At 43.2% G+C, this 23,843-nt stretch overlaps 1 protein-coding gene across 2 annotated transcripts in view; it reads left to right on the forward strand.

Moving 5' to 3' along the window:
- The first annotated feature begins 23,435 nt into the window (after positions 1-23,435).
- insyn1 (inhibitory synaptic factor 1) overlaps positions 23,436-23,843 on the forward strand; it is a 42,565-nt gene continuing 42,157 nt past the window's right edge. Inside the window, exon 1 of one of the 2 annotated variants that reach the window (XM_071531979.1) lies at positions 23,436-23,579. In XM_071531979.1, coding sequence (XP_071388080.1) covers positions 23,436-23,579 — 144 coding nt within the window. The remainder of the gene's footprint in view (positions 23,580-23,843) is intronic. The other variant, XM_071531980.1, reaches the window with a different exon arrangement.

Raw genomic sequence — 23,843 nt, forward strand, 5'->3', positions numbered from 1 at the left:
GGTGTGGAAATAAGCAGCATTTTGTGTCTACATTGCATTATAATACATAACATGTTCATGTATATAAATATATCCTTGTGATTCTTTCCATAACCAGCAGCTGTGTTTACCAATTTGCTGAAGTTACCATGCTAAGCTGTCATGTCAACTTCCTGCTGGGTCTGACTGTGCGAGTGTGAGTTCACTCACACCAGTGGACTGCCAACCCCTCTAGGACTGGCTGGAAGACTTTCAGAATCAGCCTCGATGCTGAAAGAGATCCAGTCTGGGAGGTTGTGGAGAAAATTAATTTGTGCTGCAGTCTGTTGTATATCGATTCCTGACATTAAAAACAATCTACAGTATAACTGTAAACCTATAATGCATAAGCACTGCCATATGCCGGGGGCACATGCTTAGGCTGGGATCACACTATGTGTGTAATGTGTTGAATGTGAGTTACTCTCCAACGGCAGTTCATACATTTCAAATGAGAGAATCTATTCCTGCTGCATAAATTCCATGGCAGATGCACTGCATTGCGATGCAGATGTTGCATACATTTTTTGCGAGCTCTATGTGAATTTTCAAACAAACATCTCTGCACATATGATGTTATAAACAAGTCACTTTAAATTATTGACTTCTTCAGCTTTGTTACTGACAAATCTATCAAAGATACATTTTGAGGTTAAAAAAAAAGTAATTTTTGGGATGTAACATTTTTGCATATATTTATCAGGGGGAAATAGCCATAGACTGACATTCTCGCGATCAAACACACACCTTTAGGTGTCCTTCAGCCATGTACTGTATGTTACAGGTTGGGAGTTCAAGCTTGTTGTTTTTAATTTGATGTTTTGTGTCAGGCTCTATATTGCCAGACAGGAATAGTATTATTTCTGCTTCAAAGAGTTGAGTTATTGAGCCTGGCTACACACGATGGTCTGTCAAGGCCAAGGCTGCATTTTTGTTAGGGTATTGTTGGGTATTTGCAGCAATTGTTTAAGTGTAATTTGAGGTTGATGTTTTAATAATTCTTCTGGCATGGACAGGCATGAGATTCATCCATTGCGTTAGGAGCATAAGATTTATTCTCTCCAACACACAGCCTGCAGTGTTATTCACCATTAAGGCTTGATCAATTATCAATATTTATTTGGTTGCCTGGGGAGTGTACATAGGTTGGAAAAATAAATAACATCACCAGAAAACAAAATGCAGTGGGTTTGTATTCTATTAACGCACCACCTGCAGAGGTAGAAGACTACATCCATAACCAGGCCTCCTACAAAGACATACCACAGTGGCATTGTGGATAATTATCCAAAGCTACATGTCTGATCTGGGGACTTACACATTACTTGCAAGCAATACTATCAGTTTCCCTTTATGGCAGTTAACATAGGTTATCAACTTTTACTTTTTTGCAGTCAGTTCAAAGTTTAGGCATATGAGGCATATTGGAGACTCTACACTGCCCATAGGTATGAATGTGAGTGTGTGTCTAGTCCAGTGATGGACTGGTGACCTGTCCAAAGTGTCTCCCTGCCTTCTACTCTCTGTATGCTGGGATCAGCTCCAGCGAACTATCACATCCAAAAAAACATAGACCTTTCAAATTGAGCAGGGTATCTGTATTGTCATGTCAGTGTCTCTGGCAACTCAATGCAGAGCTCAAGCAATCAATCCCCCTGTAGGTCCCAGAGACAGCTGTGTTATATGTTTTCTACAGCTGACTGGACCTGGCCTCTAAACCCATCTGTATTGGTTCTCCCATGCTGATGATTGCAGAAGTAATGACCTCATCACCCAGAGTGATTCCACATGTCTCTTGGTACCTTGCTTGATGAGCTCTTCATGAAGGCATGAAGGGGACTGGGGGTGAATTGTGTGTATAATGTGGGAGGGAGCATGGTTTATCCTTGGCCTTCCTCGTACATCACCGCAGAGGGACACAGGATGGGGCGAAGGTGCACAGATTTCAGCTGTCAGAAATAGAGGTTCAGCATCATCACAGGGATGATAATCCACGCTCACCTATCCCCAATCAGGACATGAGAATCTGTAATGACAGGCCCCAATCAACTTGAACCTCAGTAGCTTGCGGGCTAATAGCATTTCATGTCTGATTAGGTTAGTTGACGCTGGTGCTTCTCCCCGAGACAGCTTCTCCTCCTGTGATGGGCAGACTGTGGCAGGGAGGGAGGAGGGCTACCTGGCTCTGGGTTGACAGAGTGGGTCAAAATCATCTCTCCAGTGGGTTAAGTAATTCTGACTCTGTGTCTGCCTTCCTGCGTAACCTCTCCCAGCCGCAATATACAGTGCATGGAATCATAAAAAATTGAAAATGATATTTCGCTTTTGAAACAAAATAGCCGAGGCATCGCTTTCACCATTGGAGTCCATCTTTCAGCTTAAATGCCGAGCTGCATTACAGACCAGGCTGAGAGTAGTCAGTAGGGGTGATGCCTCTGAAAATGCTTTGATAAAATGGGAGACTTGACCGGTGAGGCGTGTGATGCAAATTAAATTCCTCTAACAGAGAATCTGATTGAAGTCAGAGAGGAACTGGCCAAGCTGAACACAGACCTCACAAGCTCATCATCCCAGCCTCCGGCTCCTTGGCTTGTAGCAAGATCTACCCCCTGCAGCCGAGCAAACACAGATGTGGCAGCCTCATTTAAATACCTTGCTCAGGGGGCTGCATTCTCGTCCATGTTTCCCCAGCCGGCGACTAAAATCTCCTGTGGAAGGCAAATTTCAGTCCTTGGAGAAATTGCCTGTTGTTTTGAGTCACCGATTTGCATGCTTCCAATGTACACAAACATGTTTGAACGACCATGAAGACGGTTTTGATTTGTTTTTAGAGAACAATTTGCGGAAGCATTACCCATCAGGCTCAGCTCAGGCACGGCTTTGTTGAGAGAAGAACCTCTGTGAACCTCAGACTACATAGCAGAGCTGCGGTATGGCTGCCACGTTTGTCTATAAAAACAAACCTGATTGAAGCCATTGGAGAGTAAAAATGTGTGGCTCTGCCAGATGGAGCCATGGGCCCTGTTTGGTAGATAATGCCCATCGCCAAGCCCCTGAGGTACATTAGCAATGCTTATTTAAACAGCTGGGCTGAATATTGCCCTTTTAAATGGAATGAAATAGTCCCATCAGCGGGCCACACACTCTACTCCTTCCAGTTATTGTTTCCTGCTGCTAAAAAGCTCCCTCCACACGCAAGGCAAGTTGATTAACAGTAAGCAAAGCTGACTGGGTGGCAAGGCAGCAGCAGAATAATACAATAGTGCTAGAGGTTGGATGGAGGGAAGACAAAATATGGGCATCTACATAACATTTAACTTCACCTCCATTTCACAAAATTGGCCTCTCAAGAGCTGATACTGTCAGCCTGGTTTACAGTACATTCTGCTCAGTAGATGCACTCTGCACTAATACCAAGATCATAGTATGTGTGTTTTTAAAAAAATATTCAATGACTAAGTATGAAGAGTTATTGGAAACAAGAAGGCACAAGCCAAAATAAATGTTCTACAAATTGCTGAAAATAAAAAGATGAATATAAATTGCTTTTGTTTCCACAATCTGTTAAGGAAAGGATAGCATGTCATTATTTTACTATAATATGAAACCAAAAAACACCTCTAAATGAACCATATCCATCTTTCATAAATGTTATGCAGGGGTTGGAGCACGTGTTTCAGCGAAGCAGGGGTAGTTTGACAGCAGCACCTTTCCTAGACTCTGGCTGTCAATCTGTCAAGTGAACTGTGCTTTTCTCAGGTCTTATTAGTTTGACAGTTCTCTCCGTATTGACTGGTCATTTCCTGGAACAATTGGCAGCATGGCTCCTTGCAGTGAACACCTTTATAACCTCCCTTCTTATATTTGAAATAAATGTAGTGTTACTGGACAGGCTACATGAAGCTGGGGGGCATTTTAGATTATATAGGTCAAGTTTGAACCAATATTGCTCCCTTGCAATTACCTGTCTGTTATTCTTCAGGTGAGAAAATTCAACCATTGCTATTAATTTATTTTCATGCAATGTGGCACATCAGCTTGATGCATGTGTGTGTGTGTCTAATGTAATATTTCTGTGTGATTGACCTGCACAGAGATAGAGAAAGAGAAAGATTAGAGAGAGAGAGTGAGCAAGAGAGTCTGTGTGTGAGAGAGAGAGTGCAGGGTGCACATTTTCATTTTTTCTTCCATTCGAGAAAAGAGCATTGCAGCCCTGATTGGAGTCTTAACAAAGCAGACTGATTTGCTTTTCCTCTCAGCTCTCAGAACAACATGAGAAGGAAAAAAAAAAAAAGACTGGAGGACTGCTTCAGTGTTTTCATTTCCACAAGCTATTTCCAGATAGATAGACAGACAGACAGACAGACAGACAGGTAGATAGAGAGATTGAGAGTAGGAAGTCAGAAGGACATTTTCATTTTTGCTCCTATTTGAGGAGCAGGATGGATATATCCACTGAGTGACAGGCAAGTGGAGGTGTCAGTGAAAAATGAGTTCTCCACATTCAAATATAAAACTTGGCTATTACCTCAATAGCGATCCACTCTGATTGTGCACATTTGTCATTCCTTTTGACAGAACTTAAAAACATATAACCAGCTTTCAGACACATTTTACTGAAAACCTCGAAACGGTCTGCGCTTTTGTCGAGACCTTTTTTTTTTTTTCTATGTCAATACATAGACTGATTGATTGAGGCAATAAACAATCCCCCCTTCAAGGTTCACCGTTCTACGTCAGCGCAAAGTTTGCTTAACTGCAGCGCCTTCTGTGTGATTCCGCCCGCATCCCTCGGAGCTCTGTCAGTTTGTGTCTGGAGGTTTGGCTGAGAAAAAGCTGTCTCCATACGGACAGGGGTGATAGAGTCACTTCTCCTAGGCCCCCAGTGCTCTAATCAGCTTTGAGAAGAGAGACAGAGAGGGGACATCGTTGTCTGCCGCTCGGTGTTGCAGCCCTCCAGGCCTCAGCTCCTGTGTACCGAGGCCAAGCATCTCTCTGGCCTCACGCAATCCAGCTTGTGGAAGGCGCGATCTGTTCTGTGCCCCGGGGAGCGAGCCGCCGCTGGAGCTCACCGAAGTTTGTGAAGTTACTCCAAACTCAGTACTTTCATGTCTAGATGTGTCAGTGTGTCTGAAAGATCTCGGCGCGGCCGTCTATGGAGAGGAACTCTTCGCAATGCTGTTGTCTGTGTTCATCACTGCTGTCGTGTCATGTTTTTTTTCCCCGGATACTTTGAAATTTGTCAATCTCTTATTCCACCACTCTGAGAAACGGATATATGTATACACAGGGATGAATTCTCCGACAGCAAAAGGCCTGTTTTTCACTCTGTTGAGGAAGCCTGAGCCTGAATTTATTGGATTTTTTCTATACCGCCCCACATGACTCTTTTAAGTGTCTCGTAAAGCTTCCATTTAAATTGCTCTCCACAATGTATGCAAGGTGTTGCAGATTTCACCGTTAAAATCTCTATCAACAATTCCCCCGGCTTTTAAATTTGCACTGGCTTTTAGAAATCCACTTATCCCACAATAATGAAAAAAAATTACACAGTCCAAGTCCCATTTCACCACAAGAACCAGAAAAGTCTGCATTAATTATTAATTTGTGTTCTTTACTGCATTTTGCTCGCAGTGTGCTCTGTTATATCACCTTGTATTTAACACTGTTGGCATTACATTGTACCAACGTGAGATTTGCTCTTTCCTTGCATTGCTTAAATGCGATCTTTGTTGTTTTATTCAATAATGCATGCTTTGCCAGTTTAGAAATGCATCATGCCACAGTGTAAAAGAGGCTCTTTTCACTGATGAATCTTTAATATAACTAACCTTGCCTTTGAAGGACCCATAGTCCTATCTCATTATGAATAAGATGCAGTTTCATTAGTTTCATTTTTACACCAAGGGAGAACAAGACTCACCTCATGTTAAGGCCCAAAGTAATAGGTGGGATGCATTTGATCAATAATGCAGGATCAAAATGAATTCGGAGCACCGTCTTTGATTATTTCAATACATACAAATTTTGGCACTTTTTCACTTTTTTTTTTTTTACTTCAATAGCCATATTACACTCAGTAAAATAAAGAATGTGCTTCTTCTGAGACACACATACCTGTATATGCAGCCAGGAGCGATGGCCATGGATCAGGTTTCTCACTCGAGGGCACGTCAATAGGGATGGTTACACACACATTATCTATCAAGCAGGGCCTATCGAAGGTATGACATTTTATAAAACAGCCTCTGTAATCAATAGGCAACTTTGCATTTATCATAGTTGGTGATTGAAGTGATTCTGATACTGTTACTTGCTACTGACCTTGCTAATTGTTAGTTTAACATCTCTGAGATAGAATAAGGACAAACCGCGCATTGACAAATAACAACAACAACAGTCCATATAGAATATTCAAGAAGTGCAGGAAGTTGGATTGGTCTGTTGAGAGTCCCTCAGCATAATGCACATGAAGAGGCACTCTAGTCCTCAATGTCAGTTATAACTGATTAAGTCTGTCTCCCACTTGTGGCTGGTTGACCAATGCAGGCACTGTGTATGTGTGTGTGTGCATATTTGTGTTTGTGTAGTGAAAAAGTGAAGCAAGCAAAATGCAAACTTCACTGAAAACGAGGCAGCAATATGCATCATTTTACTTTATTTGCATCTGGGAAAAAAAATGATTTATTGCATTTGAGACTTACGACCAGCTAAATACAAAACGCTGCATGTTTGATTGACTTGAAAAATGCTGAAGCAGATTTTCGCTGCAATCTTTGAATAGAATTTTGCATTCATTTACAGCAGGCGTTTGAATGTGCGTATGTGTTGGCCTGCATATGCACAGGCTTGTGTGTGTGCACATGTGCCGGCCTGCCCGTGTGTGTGCATGTGTGTGTGTGTGTGTGCTGCTGCTTTGCATGGTGACTCAATTCCAAGGCTGTGGCTGAGCACGGGGCTGTCCTTGGCTGTCACTTCTCATCATTTGTCGGTCAGTGAGACAGCTGAGCAGAGGGCAGCGTATGAGCAGTGAGGAGATGGAGGGAGTCCTAGTGTTGAGTGACAGACACTGGCGTTGAGTGACTGCCCCCTGTTAGAAGCCCTGTTGGCTTCATGGGGAGCCCGGCCCTCCCCCCTGCTTTATAAAGGAAGAGGGAACACCGCTGCACATGTACTGTACACAATACACATCCAAACACCGCCCACGCTTCCACGCACTCAGATACACACACACACGGGCAGACACAGAGGTATCGGAATACATAAATGGATGTGTGTTTACATAAATAGGCATGCAAAGACTCACACAGACACGCAAATGGATGTGATCACTACACATACCCACATGCACATACACCCACACACGCACAGACGAACAATCACACTGCTGTCTCCCTGCTATTGATATTCCTCACAGCTGTGGCCTTCATACATTTACAAGTCATCATAGGCTGCCTTCAGCCACCATGTATAATGGAACTCTGTAGCGCTCCACTTCTCTCTTTTTCCTCTATAAACCTTGCACAAACGGAAGGGAACATGGATGCACACAACAGTTTACATACACATGTATGTACACATGCATGCACATGTGCACAGAGATACAGAGACACCTTTAGAAATGCAAACATACTCTCTCTCTCACACACACACACGCATACACACACAAACACACATTTACACATAGCTTCTGGGCAACCAAGCCAGAACTGAGAAGACCGTCTGCCAGAGAGGTCTGTGATAAATGCAAAGCACATATAAATTCAGAGGGTTATGTAATAAATGGTCCCTCCCTGGGATTATTAGACATAAGAAAAACTGATTTTACACTGTGTGTCAGCAAGATTCCTCATAGCCCAATCTCTCTCCGCAGAAAAACCATCAGCATCATCACTGAGCAAGCTGTAATACACAGAGGACTGTGAACAGGAAAGGCTGCAGTGCCTGTCAGAGATTCAGCTGTTATAGTTTAGGAGACTGACGACAAAGTAATAGCGAGAACATTCGGGCTTTAGCATTCACCGCATGATCTAGTTTCGGATAACCCTGTAGTGCTGCTCTTAAATGATTAAATGATTCCCGATTGGTAAGCAGTTATGTGTGGGAGAATTTCAATGAGACGTGGTGAGGGGCATTCAAGATATGGGAAAAAGGGGGTCATTGAATATAGTAGCACAAAAAAGGATATTCATATTCTGCTCCTGTCTTTGCAGTAATCCATAATGCTGGGAGCCAGGGAAGTGAAAAGTTCACCGCAGCCCTGAGCCCGTTTTACTTACGTAACTATCAAAGGAAATGACAAAATGAATACATCCACAGCAACAATGACTATGCCTTATGAAAGGTAAGGCAATACTGCAATTTCTCTGGGTTTCAAGTGTGCCAGTCTGTTTTTGTGTGTGTGTGCACGTGTGTGTGTGTGTGTGTGTGTGTGTGTGTGTATGTGTGTGTGTGACCATGTTTGCATTTGTATTACTGAATGTGCGTCCATGCACACACTAGTGTATTTACAACTCCCCTTTGTGTTGCAAACAACATTTAAAGGAATACTTCACCCGAAAAATGACCATAAAATTACAAACAGCATAATCCAAGTGTTCTGAAACCAAATGATTACACCATGGGTCCAAAAGTCCAACATTTACCTCATTATCTCCCAGATTTTCCCCACTCATAGAGCTCTGGACGCCCTACAGCAACCTGGTGGAAGAGTCTCACTGCCATATGCTCCACATAAGCTCATACTTCAGAGTTTTACTGTCGTAAAAACAACTCGTCGTGGATTCAAGTACTTACTGGTCTACTGGTCTGTGCATCAAATGCAGCAAATGACAGTTATATAGCCAGATCTCTATAATGTGATGTGAATTTGACAAGTTTGAGATCAAAATGAAAAAATATTTTAAAAAATCTTCCTAAGCCTGCTGCCCAGATAAAGCCTATGTATGGGAAAAACTGAAGGTCGTTCAACTGTGCTCTACCCATAATATTTCCGACAGCATTTGAATCTGCTTGCTACTTTTGAGATGGTTGGTGCGGTGCAGAACAAGTGCAGAAAATCTAGGAGATGATTTGGTAAATATTGAACTTTTGGACCCACAGTGCAATCATTTGGCTTCAAAACACTTGGATTATGCTGTTTGGAGTAATTTTATGGTCATTTATGCCCTTTTTAGAACTCTAAAGGAGCTGTCTCCATTCACTCCAGTTGTTCTGGAGAAGGCTGCTGCAGAGCATCACCAGCTAGCTCACTGTGTGTTATATCGACATATATATATGACAAACTTCGTCAGTGTTTCGACTGACATGAGGGTGAGTAGATAATGTCAAAATTTTCATTTTTGGGTGAACTATTCCTTTAACTCTTTTTTCTGCCTTGCCTACAGAAGCACAGCATTGTAACTGGAGTGGAAGCTGAAGTGTCAGTGTGGGGGCAAACACCACACAAATGTCAATCTCAATAAATCATTTAATCTTGTGTTCTGCCATGAAATATCAATTTTTTAAACCAGTAAAAAAACTGCCAATGGGATGAGATAATTTTACTTTTTTCCAATGCCATCACAATTGTCTCAAGATTTTCCGAGTGAAATTCGAGCATTAAAAATGAATCAGTTGCAGGCAAAAAAGGCTAAAAGATTCATTTGAAATAGAACACTGATAAGGGTTTGCCGGTTGTTTTATAGCACTGTCACTGTGCAAGTGGCGTTGACTTTCTTTCTTTTTTTGTCTGGTTGAAAAATTCCTCTCAACTTCTCTCTCTTCCCTCATTTCTCCATCCCCCATCCCTGCATCTCTCCTGACAATCTTAGCTGTAACCAGAGATGAATAGAATACTGAAACAGTTTAAATGCAGCTACTTCAATTGAAAATTCACTCAGGTCAGAGCAGAAGTACTTATCTAGGAAATTACTCTAGTAGGAGTAACATATTAACTCACTACTACTCCAATACTTTCAAGCAAAAAATAATGTCTACATGCTCCAAAATCTGCAACCCAAAAAAAGAGATTCCCTGTTCTCACATGGTTGTTGCAACTGATTTGATCCATCATTATCAGCCAAAGGTTTGAGGATAATTCCTTGTTAGCTCTTATCAACAGAGCTACAGTACTGTATCAGTTTTGAGAGCTAAAGCCCTGAATGACTGCTTTACTATAGAAGCCAGTTCCTGCTATACTCTGTACTTGGGGGTGTAAAAATAGAATTTATTTGAGTAATTGAACGAGTAAAAACTCCAAAATTGCTCAAGTAGAAGTAAAAGTGCTTCCCCCCCACAAAGTTCTGTTACTGTAAAAAATCTATTTCCACCTCTAGCTATAACCAGTACCTTCCCCCAGCCTGAACAGTGGCATTCAGCAGGCTTGCCAGAGACAAATGCTCCCCTGTCCTATGCTCCTTATCATGGTCCCTGTTATTCACGCTCCCATTAGCACTGCGGATGAAGGCATTAATAAATGTCTGATTTCATGCATTTAGATATTTTACATCTCGAATCCCAAAGCTTTACTGCGACACGATAGCTCGCAGAGGGCGCTAATCTGTTTGTCGTTTTTTAGCTCTGTTTACCTGCTCAGATGCTGTGTGTGAGGATGGCTGTGAGCACTGTATGTGTGTGTGTGTATGTGAGAGAGAGGCAGAGAGAGAGAGAGGAAGAGAAATTGTGTATTTTATGTCATTGCACAGTATGCATTGTGTGTGTGAGTGAGAGAGAAAGGAAAGAGAGATTGCACATTGTATATGAATCTACAGTGTGTGCGTATGTTGATACAGGAATACGTGTGTGTTTGTGCATTTCTTTGAGCTTGTGTGTGTGTGTGTGAGTGTGTGTGCGTACTTGTACTTGTGTATTAAAGAAGCCCGACATCATGTCAGCGCGTGGTTCAGGATGACAAATCTCCCCTCTCTATCTACAGCCATGCAGCTCTCCACGGCACGGCCAGGGCCATGTTTCCCTGCCTCCCTGACACACCGGCAGTCGGCCTGCCTGCTAAACTACCCCGCGCCCCAAATGGAGTTCTCATTTTCAAGGGGAACGGCGGCATGGCATAATGTACTTTGTCTTGGGAATGACTTTCTCTCTGCCTGCGTGGCTCTCCGGGACGGACATGGCTGGCTGGCTCTGGGGGGGGAGACAGATGGAGGCCGCTGGCTAGCCTGACACATGTTGAGAGAGGCTGTGATGAGTCAATGACGGGGTGGAGGAGGAGGGGGTTGGGGGGGGGATCAGGGACTCTGTCTATGTGATATGTGGAGATGAGTGGCGGGGAGAATCCTATAGGGTGGAGGCCTTGCTCGGCCTGACATCGAGCGCACCGAGACCAGTGATTAGCCCTGCACTAACCTGCCTGGATAGTAAACACAACTGGGATGGGAATGAGTACATGTTTAAATAACAAGTGTGTGTATGTGAAGGCCTGACTCCATATAACTAAGGAGATCAATAGATGGCATTTAGTTTAAATAACTTCTTCTTTCAATTCCATCAATTGGGATGGGGATGAGTACACGTTTAAATAACTACTTGCGGGGAGATCAATTGACGGCATTGGAAAAGTTATTTAAACTGAATTCACCAGTTTACTCACCAATGCCCCTGCGTTTACAGCATTTCTTCCTATTTTACTCCTCTCTGGCCTTTCTCCAATCTGGTGCAAGGCTGACTGGGTAATTTGCCCATACAGAACAATCTTGTTTGCCCTCGTTATTATAATGCAACTGCACAAGTGCAATGGGACATGGAGTGGAAATGTAATAAATGCTAACACTATGATGTGGTAATGAAGATATTTACAAAAGACAATGGTCACCCAGGCATGATGGAGGAGCAGGTATAGGCCGAGATCTGAGAAGCAACTGTCTGCATGAGCCAGCTTTGGCATATTGCTATTTTTAGACGAGTCATTTGGATGCTGTTACAGAGCAAAAAATTCTGTATATTTGAAGCATTATTTTTATTAGATATCTTTTAATTGTAGCTTGTAAGTCAACTGTAGGCTAAACTGATACTGGTCTATGGGAAGAACATACACACATTCACACACATACATGTACACACACACACACACACACACACACACCTTTTTGTTTATCCCTCATTATATACCACATTCAACCTCTGTCTCCATGCATCACCTCAGGTCGTTATCCCAAACCAATAATTTCCCCAGATTTTAATTCACAGTGACTTTGCGACTTCCTTACTATAATGAATGTGCAATTGACTTATGTGAGTTTTAATTTACCACATCCAGTAAACAAAACTACAGACAAAAGCACAGATGGGGGGATTAGATCCTCTTAAATCAGCTAAAAATCTAGTCCACAGGAAAGTGGTCCGATAAAAACCTTCAACTGTGGGCTAAACACCGGTTCTTCTTCGAACAGCCATTAGATTTTGTGAACATATGGGCTCTCATCATAAAACAGACCTTTCTCAAATCATAATGAACCCTATGGTGAGCCACCTACATTTTCAGGTACCTACACCCTAATACCAGATCTCGACTGGTATAAATGCTAACTGGAGGATAGCAGTCCTCCCCTTGTGTCTCCTTCTAGATTCCAAAACCGAGCCGTAGCGAGTGGAACTTTGGCTGCCTAAGGCAATGAAACAAGAGCGGCGGTAGACATCAGGGTCGAGCTGAATAATTTAGCCCCTGGATCACAGTACATATTCATATTCATCTTTTCACTGGCACATTTATCTGAGCAATCCTCCCCTCCGTGGCCTGAATGCACCTTCCTCTTCAGACCCCATAAATATCTGAATCAACTAATGACTCCTCTTGAGGAATTAAAAAGGCATCATTAGCCAGCACCTGAAGGTTGGATCTGATGTACTGTGGGCACTTTGTCGACGCTGATGAGGAAAACAGTCACAAGAGTTGGTCCGTAATAAGGAACCAAGCGAACGTATATCTCGGTTCACCACTGTCAACACTTCTGATAGGGTTAAAGGTGAATTATTTCTTGCTAAATGGTAAGGGGGTGACAAATTCATGGTGGTGTACAATTTACAACTCTGCACATAAATGTTTTGACACTCTAATGAAGGACTAGTTACTGACATCCAATACTTCCAGTGCACAGCACAGAGATACAGTAAAGGATTTATACATCTTAATGGCTTTTTATTGATTGACAGCTTTTAAAGAGGTTCTGCGGTACCTCCTGCCATAGAAAGAGTGCATCAACTGTCTGGTGACTGACATTTACATAACAACCTATGTATAGTGGGTCTTTAAATAGCTTCTGTTGCCAGACCTCATCTTGAAGTCCATTAAGCAAGCAGTATGAAGCTAATAAGAGGAAAGCATGTCACTGTTTTGACATACAGCAGACATGCATTTTCTTTTCATTTCAACTTGTCTGTTGTCAACATGGAGACAGCGAAGGTTTGCTGTCACAATATCAGCACATTGCCATTCTGGGGTTAATGTCTTTAACTGAAGCACTGGGGGAAACAGAGGACTCAGTGTGTCGCACAACAAATCAAATAGACCTGACACAAGTGACAGGCCAAGTTCCAAATAGCATAAGTCCTCAAAAGCTTTGTTTTTAATCATTCCCCCAAAATCTCTCAATTCAGCGAGCTCTCTTTAACTTGTTACTTGTACAGGTAACACAGTTATCAATGATAATTTTACGCTCTCTAAGATAGATGAGATGCATGAGAATGAACGTAAACTACTGCACTGAAGCCTCTTGCTCAGCTGAGATGAAAATGCTAGTCAAATAGGTGAACAGGTGTGCAAAAAATAAAGAGAGAGGAAGGAGGGGCAAGAAGGAAGATGTAGAGGCAGCAGAGATGACCCACATTGGCGCGACTCGTTATGAATTCGCAATGAGGCCGCTGGGCTTGTTAGCACACGGCTGGGGAGCCAGGGGTGATGGGAGATGCACAGTCGGCTATCTCGGCTAACCCCTCCGCAATTCTATTACACTTGTTTATAGCTCTTGGCAAACAGCACACCAAAGATACTTTAGCTTCTGAGAGAAGGGTGGGGTTAAAGGGGGCACGGCTACTTAGCATTTCACAAGGAGACAGAGAGGGCATTTTGAGCAAAGCGAGCAAGGGGAAGTGAGAGAAAAATATATAGTAGATTGAAGGATACAGATAAAACTGGAGTGACTCTGTTAAAAGCACTGATGCATGGTAATATGTCCAAACAGTATGCAGACACTATAGGATTATAATGTTGTTATGGATTATGTTTTTTTTTAATCTTTCTGTGAATTTGTGCCTTTATGTCCTACCCCTTTGCAAAATTTGAGAGGATTTGTGAGAACCTCCCTAGTCTGCATGAATACTGGGAATATTTTTCTTGATTGACATTCCCTCATCCAGTTTCAAGCACTGTGCCAGTTTGCAGACAGCCAACTGTCACAGCTAATGTAAATTTAGAGTTGCTAACTATATGCTTTTTTTGTTCAGCAGAGTGGGGATGATAGTTGCACCTGCACATTAACAGCTCTTGTCAAACACACACACACACACACACACACACACACACACACACACACACACACACAGAGAGGAGAAATTATTCAGAGATGATGTAAACTGGGCTGCTCACAGCACTTTTACATGATTGGTTTAGGTGTTTTAAAATGACAGGAGGTTTTTTTGTTTTTTTTTTACAATAAACTAATGTGATCCAAATGACTATTGACCCACTGGTCTTATCATCTAATGTTTGTCTCATATATAATGTGGCAATTTGTTGTATTTTATTGTGCGTTTATGCTATGGTTTAATGTTTTTTTGTTTTAATTGCATGCTTTTACTGTAAACTCTGTTTGCAAAGCAAATTCCAACAATGAAAATTGAGATATTGAAAAAAAAATACATATTGAATTTGAATGAGCTTCACCCAATAACTTTTCTACAATAGTCAAAAATCAGACATGTTCAATTTGTTGTGACCCTGGAAACTGAGGCTCCTGGCCAATCTGTGGCAGCTAGCAAAGCAACCTTGCTTACCATCAACCAACAACAAATCTTGTACATTTTAGCTGTAAAATGTTGCTGCATAATGTATATACAGTATATATTGGATGACTAAAACAAAAATATCAGTTACTTTTATGCACTGAAGCTTTGAATTTCATTGTTGTCATTTCCCCTCTGTTTCCTCCTAGCCAAAGGTTGAATTTTGCTTCGACAGTGATAATGTACATTCTCTACCTCCCTCTTTGGTCATTTAAAAGACAAAGCCATTTTCAACTGTTGCTATGTGTCCCACTTTGCACCTTGTGTAGAAGGCATCCTCTAAAAGGAATGGAATCAACAGTGAGGACAAATGGGAGTCAATAAACCTAACATAGAAAATCTGACATCATTCTAAAATCTCAAAATCTGTGATGATTACCTGCTAGGTAGCAGACTTAATATTAGACAGATTATTTTACGACCATTCAGTTAAACTGGTCCAAAAGCATCCACAGTCACTTTGATTCTTGATTTCCCATGTACTAGTATACATCACCATTGTTAACTTCCCATGCAGATGATCCTGCTAGGCCCACAAATTTATTTGCATTTATTAAACAATTAGTTAAAAGTAATCAAACAAAGGTGAGGATGAAATCATTTACTTCAGCTATGAGTTTGGTTGTCTGGAACAGATTAATTTTGATAACTGTCAGAGTCTAATGCTTTGTGGAGGGAATTGCTCTTAACCTGTGTCACCTACACTAATAGGATTCGGAGTTCATTTATATCAATTAACCCTCTGTTTAAGAAAATAGTTATATAAAGGGGAGTGATTTCCATCCTGGGAGGGGTGGGAATGCATTCACTAAATTGTTTTTTTTTTTTTTACATTATGATCGGAAGCCAGCGGGGAATACACATAAACATAATCTACTGTACAGATGAAAACTACAACAGGTAGAGGGGGACATGCATGGGTGAGTATAACCACAACAAGGATTTTCAGTTGAGCAGGTTTTAGCTACTGATTTTCAGATGAGCACAATAAAGCAATTAACTAGTCATACATCAACCGATGACAGTTAGTGACAGATGGGTGTTGGATGCGTTCAGGGTGCTATACTTGGGCACAGAACAGGAACTGTAGCTGTCCAGGCAATGAGTTTTGAACTGTTCAGCAATACAGTGGGAAACATTCAGCCTTACCTCCTTGGGGCGGTGGCAGCCTAGAAGGTTAGAGGAGCGGTCTTGTAAGCAAAAGGTTTCTGGTGCAAATTCCAGACCGACAAGGAAAATGAATGGGGAAAGTGAATAATAAAATCAATTAATCAATCAGTTATTTAAGCTTCATTTGTACAGCACCTTTTGTGTAAGAGCATCACAGGGTGTTCTGTTTTGAGACAGCACGTGCCGGCTGCACAACTGCTGAAAACAAACACACACACCCACACCCACACCCACTCATACACACATACACACATACACACACACCGCACACATACACAGACAGACTCAAATATCAAAAGGTCAGTAGACGGGCAAGGGGGAAGAGGGGTGTCGTTGTAGGACAGGCTGGGCCTTTGAGCCTTCTGTCCCTTAGCGTTTTGGGAGGTCTGTGTGAAATCAAGGCCACAACAGGACGGCGTAAGCAGGTCACGATGACTGGGTTTGGCCATGCATACTGTAGCTGCCAGATGTGCCATCCGCTCCTCTGGTTTCTGAAACAACTGTGGGTCTGAGCAAGAGAGGCAGACGAGCCGAGCTGCAGCAGGAGAACTAAACCGAGACTCATTATAATAAAGCCAAAACCAAACTACAAAATCATTATGGCAGAGATCATACGCAATAATACCTACCCCCTGATCTTTCCAAATAACTGGATTACCAGGATACCAGTGGAATATATCAAGGTAAGCCTCCGAGAGACAGTGTATTTATGCTGCATCTGTGGAACTCATTTGCCTATATGTATTCTACAATAGATCAGACATCAGTTAGACTGCCATGTATTTCTGAGCTAGAATGTAATATTCATGAATATGGGGTGAATGTGCTATAAAAAACTGTAACATATGCTCCTTTGATTCTGTTTCATCATGTTACCATTTGCCTCCTCCATATGCACAGTTGTCATGTCATGTAACAATAAATATTTTAGTGCAGTCATCAAATATCAAGAGAATGCCACTTTTTTTCAAAAAAGTGTCACTTCCCTCTGTCCACCATTTTAGTGCTGATTGTGTCAGAGCAGAAAAAAAGCACAACGTCACAACTACACCACAGTGCCACACGATGGCCAGGAGAGGAACAGCATAATGGATGCAGATTAATTAAAGGGGTAATACCCACAAATTGTAAACAATCTTTACCTCCGCCAAGGAAGTTGGAAGAAGGTGATGTTTTCACCCCTGTCTGTTAGCAAGATGTCTCAAAATGTTACAAGCTGATTTGACTGACATTTAGTGGATTGATAGCTCTTGACCCAAGAATCAGTTGATTAGATTTTGGTGATGAGTGTTAGGGTTACAGATCTGGGATTTCCATCATTATATGATTTTCACTTTTTAGCCATAACTATTATGCTGTGTTTATGTACTGGTGCAAAAGTCAACAGCATTGTATTTACGTGCTATTTTGTAGAAAATGAAACCCGGAGGACAAACAATAAACAAACTGTTATGGAGGCTGCAGCTTTGCAAGCTCAATGCTGAAGCATTGAGCTGAGTGCCTTCTAGTTTAAAATTAAATGTCATTGACAAAAAGTCTATAAAACCTGCACAAGTGCATCTGATATTTGATTTTGTTAGTTCATTTATAATCATTCTCTATGTGCCAAGTCTGATGATGCCTCAGTCTTAGTGAAGACACTCAAATCCCAAGATTCACCCATCTCTCTTCTGTTTGGAATGATATGGTTACAGGTCAGGAGAGGGCAGGTATATCAGTTATGCACAGGGTGAGGGCATGTGTGTCAGGCATTTATGCAAATTAACTCCCAATACTCAGTTCAAAGGTGGCTCTGCAAGAGTGGGGTTGGGGATGGTGATGGCATCAAATAAGATTGAGGCTTGGGGATGAGGGAGAGGAAGTGGACAGTCTGAATTGTTGGTCAGCAACTTGCCTTTGTGGTGACAAGGCACTCACTATGAGAACAGAAGAGCAAAAATCCTTGTAGGAGAAAAGAGTTTCTGTGTGCCATCCAGCTTTCTGGAGGAAGCAGTGAGGGGAAACTGGGGTATTGAGGAGTGAATGAGAGCTGATTAGTGGTAAAGAACGTGTGATGGATTGCTGGAGGGGGAGGGATATAGCTTTGGGAGAAGAGGGAAAACTGTTCTCACAGATCCTTCCTATCTAAGAGAGGTAGTCACTGATTTTAGCAGGTGCTTTATAGGAACGATAGTCCAAGTCAAAAGATTGAAACTTCTGACATGCATCATACAAGGACAGATCTTGTGATTTACTCAGGTACACTTAAAGTATATGCACAACACTAATATTCTCTGAACCAACAAACACCAAAATAACCATTTTGTTTGGTTTTTTTGTTGATTTTCTCTTTCAGGTGAGGCATAATCTGTTTCATTTAGTGTTTGCTACAGCCATGGTTTTTCCAATATTTATCAAATTGATGCATGAGCGTACTTACTCTCATAAATAAGTCAAAATGTTCTGTGCGTTAGTTTATCTTACCCTGCCATGTTATCATATGTGTGGATGCTGTGTGGAGACAGGGAGGATAGAGTACCTGTATTGATCCTTGGTGCTCACCTCCCTCCGCTTTATTAAACAAAATAAATCCTCTGCACATCCTGTGTCAGGGGCTGCGAACCCGGAAGCTGCAGGGAAGGCAGCCAAAAAAAGGAACAGTAATAAAAAAGATCTCTGATCCTTCCAGTATCAAATAAGTAGAGTATGATAGCTTGGCAGATAAACAATGAAAGTCAAATAAAATCTCTCCTGGTCTCTACTCTTATGGCGCCAAATTACCGGGGTAGTTTCCTCTGGATAGGAATGCCCAGTCTGGTGTTTATGTATGTGTGTGTGTGTGTGTGTGTGTGCATATGTGTGCACGTGTGAATGAGTGTGTTTGTGCACGCGTGTGCTTGTGTGTGTCCGCGCCCAACTAGAAAAATATTACGTTCTATAAAACCTCTCCATAAACGGCCTGGCACAATAAATCCAAGGCAGAAATATTAAGTGGAACCAATATTTTGCTGGACCCACTCCAGATTCCTAGTAAAACCCACTAGTCAGGATGACCTTACCATTAAAAAAATATATTTTACAGGGGGGAAATAATACAATTCCTTTCCAATGAAGGCATCGCTGACATGGAGCTATCTGGCCCGGTGCACCTGGGCCTTTGCAGTGGGAGATCATTTAGTGTACATTCTCTCTTTTAGGGACAGCTATATTAAATACGCCATGAATATCCGAGCAAAATGCATTTTACAATGTCAAGAAGAAAAGGAAATGATGGTAAAAGATTGTGCTGCAAACTGTTGCTGGGTTCTAAGAGAGGAGCCTCCCATATGTGCAGAGAGACTAAAGCTGCAAAGGAAACACATGCTCAAGGACACCTGTTCCTTGCAGAGAGCATTTTGCGAGAAGCATCTTGTCTGTGCGATGCTATACCAGCCACGTGTGAATGAAAAGAAAGGCAGAGGAACCCACTGCACTTCCCCAGCTCGTACATGCACACACACTCACCACACCTACTGAATTTAACATTGCAACACATCACATCACAACATATTAACATTTGATAAAGTCCTAAGACGACACAATATTACTGTGTACTTACGAAACATGGAGCATTTCTTCATTATATTTTTTAAAAGCCAAACCCGATCATTTATTAATCAAAGAAAACATACAAAAGGGAATATATTACACTGCAGAATATTCCCCCAATTAGCCTTAGAGCATCAGCATAACGTCTGTGATCCTGGTAGTAGAAACCACAGAGGACCCCAGAACAAATTAATCTGCATGCTAGATCCACCTAACCTGAATCCACTCTGCATTTCTCTGTACGATTATGCTAAAGAATGCACCGTGCCCCTGGCTATTTAGTACAGTTATCTGCCAAAACCCTCTGGAAACCTGCACGCATGGCCCAAGAACTTGTCATTATGAATTTGCTTTCGTGTTACACTATCTGCTTTAGAAAACTGATTTCATATTAGGGTAATTGCCTCTGGTGGGGTTATGCGGGGCTGTGTCTTGTGTTGAAAAAGCATCCTGATGAAGAGGACGGGGGAGGAAAAGTCATGCGGGCCCTCCCTCCCTATTTCCGTCTCTCAGTCAGATGAGGTCATCAAACACACAACCTGCTTTGTATATTAATGATGCAACAGCCAGGGATTTTTGGACACCCTGTCCCCAGAGACTGGTTGGCTGGCGGCGCAGGAAGACTACATCTTGATTTAAGAGAGAGATAACACCCAAGGTAGAACTGTGAGGAAGGATAGATAGGCAGAGTGAGAGGAGATAGCGAGGGAGCAGACGACAGGAGAGGAGAGGAGAGGAGAGGAGAGGAGAGGAGAGGAGAGGAGAGGAGAGGAGAGGTAGAAGGCGGAGGTGGGACTGTACAGTGTCAGCTACAGCACTGTGCCTTTAAAGCACCTAGCCCCTCCTCCACAGAGCGGAGCAGAACAGCCGAGTGGTGCTGGCAGGAGCCTGAGCCCCACGATAAACTCTGGCATCAGCTCCTTCATCCGGCAGTCAGCGAGGACACAGTGAGGGCGCAGGGGCAGAGAGACGGGGACGGAGAAAGAGAGAGAGAGAACAAGAGCGACAGAAAGAGAGAGAGAGAGAGAGAGAGAGAGAGAGAAAGAGAGAGAGAGAGAGAGAGAGAGAGAGAGAGGGGGAGAAAACAGAGATAGGCAGATAGGCAGAGAGGAGAAGCTGTCATAGGAATCACACAGCTCCTGTTCACAGCTCTGCACACAGCCGCTGAGCAGCTCAGCCATACTGTCTGCTGCCTCCCGATGCAGGCGATGCTGATGGGGATGACGGGTGGCTTATTTTCAGCGGCACAGTCATCTGAGCGATGGTAGCAGCCGCCGTGGCAACAGCATCAGAATCCAAAGCGGGAGCTCTCCCCTCTGCTCTGGCTCCTATTCATCCTCAGCCTCCTCTCTCTTCTCAGAGTGCTATCAGGGCCATTCATCGTTCCCATCTCATGCCTCCTGCCTCCTCCTCCTCCTCCACAGCTTCATCCTCCACTTCTACTCCTCCTCTGATGAGCCACAGCCTCGGAGTAAAATAACCCTGCTGATAGAAGCTCCTCTCTCTGTCAAGACAGTAAGTAGGGGAGGGAGTAAGAGAAGTAGAGGGAGGCGTGTGTGTGTGTGTGCATGTGCGTGAGAGAGAGAGAGAGAGAGAGAGAGAGAGAGAGAGAGAGAGAGAGAGAGAGAGAGAGAGAGAGAGAGAGAGCAGAACAGTGAGGCGTCGCAAAGATGTCAGTGTGTGCGACAGAGGGACTGAGACTGCTAAAGAACCAGCAGGTTGTGTGCGGCTTGAGTGATCCAGCTGTGCGTGGACAGTGAGCTCTGGGCATAGCAACAGCAATTGATGCACAGAAAAGGTGAGTGTGTGTGTGTGTGTGTGTGTCTATGCGTGTATCTGCGTGTGTGTGGAGGTGGAGCAAAGTGGTGCCGTAGCAAGAGGTGCATTTTTAACAACAGCTAAAAACCGTCAAGTTCCGTCACCGCAGTTTATTCCAATCTATCTCCCTCCCCCTCTCTCTCTCTCTCTCTCTCTCTCTCTCTCTTCCTCACTCTATTGTTGTTGTGTTCTATTCAGAGTGCAGCTGACCTGATAGATAGAGAAATAGATAGATAGAAAAAGACACAGCGAGAGAGAGAGAGAGAGAGAGAGAGAGAGAGAGAGGATGAGACAGAAAGAGCGCGAGAGAATAAGCGATTGCTTTCCTTCCCGTCTGTCCAGGTGCCATGTGTGATTGGCCAGCGTACCCCGTGGCAGTAGCATCACCCTGGATTTGGCGAGCAGCTCTCTCCCCTGCTTGTTCTCTGGTGCTCCCCTGGGAAGCTTTCATGGGATTTATCTCGTCCTGCTGGATGGCACGGAGCTTTCTGCCTCTCTGAAAAGAGTCCACAGAGGAAACATACAGTACAACGGATAAGAAGTGAAATAATTAACCAATCACAGCACAAGGAGGCAGACTGGGTTCCCTTAGCAACAACTGAAGGAAAGAAGAGAATCCTTTTCTCTTTCTGCTCCCTTGGTTTTTTGGGCACACCCCTGCGGACTGGTGTGGGTCAGCGGACTAGGAGAACGGCGTTGCATTGGGGGCAAAAGACAAGCTAGCCACCCGAATTTCAGGGGAAGGCGCTCGCTCCCCCAGCCCCTCATACTCTGTTTCATCGTCACCATGATTATTTGTTATTCAAGAAATTCTCATCACAAGTCACGTTCCTCTGGCATAGAAATCAATTGATTCTGATCCCCGGCACCTGGAATAAGCCCTGCTGTGGAAGAGATTTGGACATTCTAAGAAACACGAGACCCACACCCCTCCGCCTACCTTCCTCCCTCTCATGGACAAGAGATGAAGGACACGTTTCAGTCATCATCTGCAAAGAAAATGGATGTGCAGAGAAGTTTCATTTTGATGTGAGCTGTTTCTATTGAGAGTCCTCTTTATTTTTCCTTTCCTCCTGAGGAGGAAACGGCACACCGTACAAAGGAATATCCCTTCTTTTCAAACGGGATCCGTCCTTTCTCCCTTAAAAGACAGTATCCCTCACTGAGGGAGTATATTTAGAAGGCAAAGCTTGTCCCTGCTGGCCACCAATAATGTAGAACAAGATAATTTTGAAAATTGAGCTAGTGCTGGGAGTTCTATTTTTCTATCTACGTTGGATATCTTACTCTACAGGGGAGGTCAAAATGAGCCCCTGCTTATTAGGACTGACAGTCTTTGCTGCTTTTACTTTTGTATAGTAGCCTGCCGTTATGTCACTGTGTTTCACAACTAAAAAAGATTGTACAGGACAAGTGGAAGAAGAAAAAAGTCTCTTCCCCATATAGACAGGCGTTTTTAATAGCATCTCCTCAGGAGCAAACTCAAACGTACACACTGACACATGAGATGAGTTGGCTCAACACGATTATGTAAGAGTTTCATACCAGCTTTAGCCCATGTATTTCGCCTCTTTCTTTTCCGTGGATTTACTGTGTTTCACTTTTCCCATGCTCATTTTCTCTTCATTTTTGGAACCATCGACCAGAGGGCATGGATGTCAGAGTGTGACCCCGTGGCGAGTGTGCGGGCGAGGCAAGGTCTTTTGGCTGCCCAGGTGCTTTTAAGATGTTGAGGTCTCCCTGCGTGTCCGGGGCCCCTGTTCGGATCAGTAGCACTGAGGCTCCTTGTAGCCAAAGACATGGACCCCGACTCGGCTCCCCCACGCCCTCAGCCCGTTGGCCACTGGCCCCACGTCGCCCTGTAAAGGATGTCCCTCAGCAGAGCTCCGGCCCGGGACACCTCTGAGACCCCCAGCCCGAGAGAACGCATCCGCAGCCACATGAAGATGGTTATCGACCAGCTGGACGGCATTCTCAAAGAGCTCAAGGATGTGGCCAAGGAACTCCGGGAGGTGAGGTTCACAATCAGCTTACACATATTAGGCTTTTGGGGTTTAGACAGGAATAGGTAGAGAGGAAGAGGGAGAGGAAGAGGGAGAGGGAGGCGGGGAGTGGATGTGGGTGTAAGGTGGGTGTGCTCCTCAAGTGGGTTGCAGTGAATTAAGTGTAAAATTCATTTCACAGCATGGAGAAGATTTTGATTAAGATTTGAAAGTGATGAGATCTCCCTTTAGCTATTGTAACAGGAGGATATTGTTTACTGCATCTACAGCTAG

The sequence above is a fragment of the Centroberyx affinis genome, unplaced genomic scaffold (genome assembly GCF_046629955.1).
Source record: "Centroberyx affinis isolate AG114_WGS23_722 - 3 ecotype Tasmania unplaced genomic scaffold, CSIRO-AGI_Caff_v1 ptg002151l_1, whole genome shotgun sequence".
NCBI classification, from domain to species: Eukaryota; Metazoa; Chordata; class Actinopteri; order Beryciformes; family Berycidae; genus Centroberyx; species Centroberyx affinis.